This window comes from Exserohilum turcica, assembly GCF_000359705.1.
Source record: "Exserohilum turcica Et28A unplaced genomic scaffold SETTUscaffold_93, whole genome shotgun sequence".
NCBI classification, from domain to species: domain Eukaryota; kingdom Fungi; phylum Ascomycota; class Dothideomycetes; order Pleosporales; family Pleosporaceae; genus Exserohilum; species Exserohilum turcicum.
In genome coordinates this window covers 1-3,825 of record NW_007360314.1, presented here as the reverse complement: position 1 = coordinate 3,825, position 3,825 = coordinate 1, and the positions used below count along the sequence as shown (strand labels likewise).

General features: G+C 51.5%; 3 protein-coding genes across 3 annotated transcripts; 1 reads left to right on the top strand and 2 right to left on the bottom strand.

Moving 5' to 3' along the window:
• Nucleotides 1-1,300: 1,300 nt before the first annotated feature.
• On the top strand, nucleotides 1,301-1,873 carry SETTUDRAFT_40332 (uncharacterized protein; the record flags this gene model as incomplete). Its single annotated transcript, XM_008033515.1, has 1 exon — nucleotides 1,301-1,873. One exon carries the CDS (start codon nucleotides 1,301-1,303, stop codon nucleotides 1,871-1,873), a length of 573 nt encoding a protein of 190 aa, XP_008031706.1.
• Nucleotides 1,874-1,886: 13 nt separating this feature from the next.
• On the bottom strand, nucleotides 1,887-2,501 carry SETTUDRAFT_51621 (uncharacterized protein; the record flags this gene model as incomplete). The annotated part of the gene is made up of 2 exons (XM_008033514.1): nucleotides 1,887-1,980; nucleotides 2,170-2,501. Coding segments are annotated over 2 exons (426 nt in total), but the record flags the coding sequence as incomplete, so codon positions are not given.
• A 738-nt stretch (nucleotides 2,502-3,239) lies between these two features.
• On the bottom strand, nucleotides 3,240-3,758 carry SETTUDRAFT_55644 (uncharacterized protein; the record flags this gene model as incomplete). Its single annotated transcript, XM_008033513.1, has 1 exon — nucleotides 3,240-3,758. A coding segment is annotated over one exon (519 nt), but the record flags the coding sequence as incomplete, so codon positions are not given.
• Nucleotides 3,759-3,825: the final 67 nt, after the last annotated feature.

Below are 3,825 nucleotides of genomic sequence, written 5' to 3'. Positions count from 1 at the left end.
CTCACGCAACAACTAGTAGAAGATAGAAAAGAGAGATACCTGGGGGGCATCTAGAAAACTTTCCAAGATACCCCCATCGGGCGTTGTTCTGTTGTGTCGCGATGCTGTTGAGACTTTCTTGGTAACCCTAAACTTAGGGGTTAGCTTAGGGTTAAGCCCTAACCCTAACCCTAGATGCAGCGACTACCCCATACACTTGTATATACAACGCTGCGAGTTTCGCACTGCTATTGGGGAGACTGCAAAAGACTTTCTTAGTCACTATATATGCTATGACACCCTCTGGGGCCTATATTGGGGTGTACTTGGGTTTAAGTCAACCCTAACGCTAAGCCTAAATAGTGCGGCTTATGGGTGTCAAAACAACGCGGGTTTGGGGGGTCAAAATGGCCCGATACGGGCAGAAACCCTAACGCTAAGCCTGTTTCGGCGCGGGTTATGGGATAACCCGCGCCTCATATTGGTTAGGCGTCTAGTAAGCGATAGCTATCGCTTACCTAGACAAAGGCCGAAGCACCACAGACACACTTCAAGCACAAACTCGTATTTGTAAATAAATCTAGTTAGAACGGCCTCGGCCAAAGTCTTACATAGCCTCGAGCTCACTAGACTCTAATGGAACAATAATAATAATAATAATAATAATAATACCCCTTATCTATAGTAAACTATATTTTATCTACTTATAAATAACTTCTTTTTAGTCTTCCTGTTGTCTCTTCTATTCTTAACCTTTTAACGTATTACAAGTAGTCTACTATATAGTAAGCTCTATCTGTAATATATTATAAGTTTGCCTTTAAAGCTTCTTTTTCTTCTCTTCTCTACTCTATCTCGTCTATCGCTCTTATACCTACAACCTCTAGCACTAGCTTTATAGCTATTACCATCGCGTTCGTAAAAATCTGCCCCCATATCTCTTCTCTATGTCTCTTGCCTAGCCACGCTGCATATGCCTCGTCACCTATCTCCCTAAACCCCGACTCTCCCATTGTTTGAATCCCTTTTCTTGTCAGCCGCGCTGCGTATGCTAGCGGTACTACTACATTCGGCCACTGACAACGCTTGTCCATTCCTTCTCGTGTTGCGCAGTATCTCTGACTTACCCAGCACCGCCGACAGTTGTTCCTCACGGTCCGATCCACAATCTTCCTTCGGAACTGATCAGCCTCCTCTCCAGATGCCCTCTCCCACGCTGTGCACTGCATCGCCCGGTGCCTTCTCCATTGCCCCTCCTCTCTTGTCCGATACTCCTGTCCAACGAGCCAGCATATCGCACATCCGTTTCGCAGCTCCGTAAATGTCTCCTCTACAGCGGCCCATTCTTGCGCCCAATCTACGTGCTCCTCTATCCATACCTCCTCCCCCTCTCCGCATCGATCGCATCCCGCTGCCTCAATGTCCCGACAGCTCACCCCTCTTTGATCCAAGTATGAGCTCATCAGCTCTCGTCGACATCCACTGCCAATCAAAAACTGTCCTATCGCCAGCACATCAATCTCGTCCTTCTCCCTCTCCATCGCCTTCTCTACCTCCCCATGCTCTACTAGCACCACTACATCAAATTGCTCTCCCCCTCTTCCTCCGCGACCACTTGCCTGCGCAAAGTCACTCATGCTCCACAGCATGCCTACGTGCAAGATATACACAATCCCCGCAAAGTCTACCCCCGTTCCAAGCGCAGACGTTGCCACAATCATCCCACCCCTCTCTACCCACTCTTGTAGCCGGTCTCCACGATCTACCACATCTGCGTGATAATGAGCGCACCCGAGTTCCTCTGCAATTGCCTCGCACTGCGGCTTACTCTTACAGTATACAACCCCCTTCTGCCTGCTCCGCTGCAGCCTCTCTGCCCATCGCTTACACATGAACAACGCTGTGTCCTGAAGCTTGCCACGCTGACACCACGACACAAAGTACCGCGCGTTCGGCCGTACTGTGCTTGCCCGTACGTATGTTGCGTGACGCACAAGCATACTCGACTCAAGTTCCATCTCTCGCAGCGGCGGCAATGTTGCTGTCAACATCACAATCGGGCATCCGAGCAGCCGCAAGTTCTTCACCGTTAACAGCTTCTCCCGCCAGTGCGTTGACGTAAACACGAGATGACACTCGTCAATCACAACTCGGTGCAGCAGCCCCTTTGCCTTAAGCGTCCTCGCGTACCCCAAAAAGTTGCCGCCGCTTTTAATATCGCCAGCTACGTCTGCGCTGACTACGACCACAGATGCCGGATCGTTCTCGCCGTACTTCCACTCTATGCAGTCGACGCCGCACCGCTGAATCCGCCCGACCAAGTCTTCAATCAACGCTCGGTACGGTACAACAACAACCGTTACGCCTGTCTCCTCCACGCAAGCTGGCAGCGTAAATAGCAAGCTCTTGCCCCCGCCCGTTGGAAGCACGACAATAAGCGGCGTCTGCTTCTCTAGCACAGCGTGCAAAGCCTGCTCCTGCTCTACCAATCGAAAGCCGACGTCTTGCTTGCCTAGCACCTTAACTCTTCCGATCCCTACAGCTGTATGACGGTATCCTAGCGTGTGCAGCGATACGCCTAGTCGCTTACCCGTCTCGCGCTTAATAACTCTCGTTAGTCGATCTATGTTCCAAGCCCCGTGCTTATCGCTCCAGACGTAGTCGCTCAACCCGCCCCCCAACACCTCGACGACTAGATACTCCCAGAACGGCTGCAAGTAAGCTAGAAACACGGCCATCACCTGCCCCAGCTGCGGGGGCAAGAAGCGCGGCATAATCTTTAGCTTGTCAAATTGCGACTGCGACTTGTGATAGCGAACCACCGTCATGATCCTGCCATCAACCACGAACACGTTGCGGTCCTGCAGCAATCTATTGCGGTGTCGAATCGTCGTGATTTCGGACCCACGTCTGGGCTGTCTAGACGTAACATGCACGCAGAAAAGCAGCAGCTCTAAAAACCGGTCGACCTGTCGCAGATACTGTCCAACCCGTTTGCCTCTCCACCTGCCATCTAGTGTCTGCAGCCGCATGCCACCCTCTTTGCTGCGAGCCCTCTGAAGCATCCACGCCAGCCCATCTGTAAGCTTGTTGCTAGTCCAAGTTATAAAAGACATGCCGTGCTTTGTAAAAGACATGTCGTCTTCAATCTGCGCCAGATCGATAAACAAGCAATCTTCCATCCTCTGCACCCACAGCAGCGACCACAGCTGCTTAGACACATCCTCTATACTGCTCTGAGCCATCTTGCAGAACCGTGCGATAGATATCGGCTGCCCGTTGAGATAAAAGATCTTCTTGTCCTCTGACCAGTATGCGTTGCCTGTGTTGCCTTGATTATGTGCAATGTGCTTGCCGTACGCCAACAGATTAATCATCTCGCTCATTGGACTAAGCGACCCATCGGCGAGATACTTGCGGCGCATCTCTAAAAAGTTCTCGTAGTTGTCGTCAGTCTCGCTGCTGTTTTGTACTGCGGGAAGTAGTTTGGCTGCCCCAAGCACTCGTGTGCAGTACACCACACCTGCTAGCATATATGAGTAATTCTTCGCAGTCCGGAACCGTCTCATCTCGGGGTCTATGCCTAACACAGCAAGAAAATGTATCAGACCGCTGCTATAGATTAAGCCGCGGGTCCCTGTCAGTATGAATGAACTCAGCGAGTCCAGCAATGCCGCCATCTGCACCCCTCGATCGCCGTCGTCCAAAGCAAACCACAGTGATCCTGCCAGTATTCTCTGGTCGTCCTTCCACGGGAACAACTCACGGGCGTCTTTCATCAGATCGGCCGCTTTCACTCTGCGCGGCTCACGCTGCGGTACAACGCTGCCATCGCTCTCACCCTCC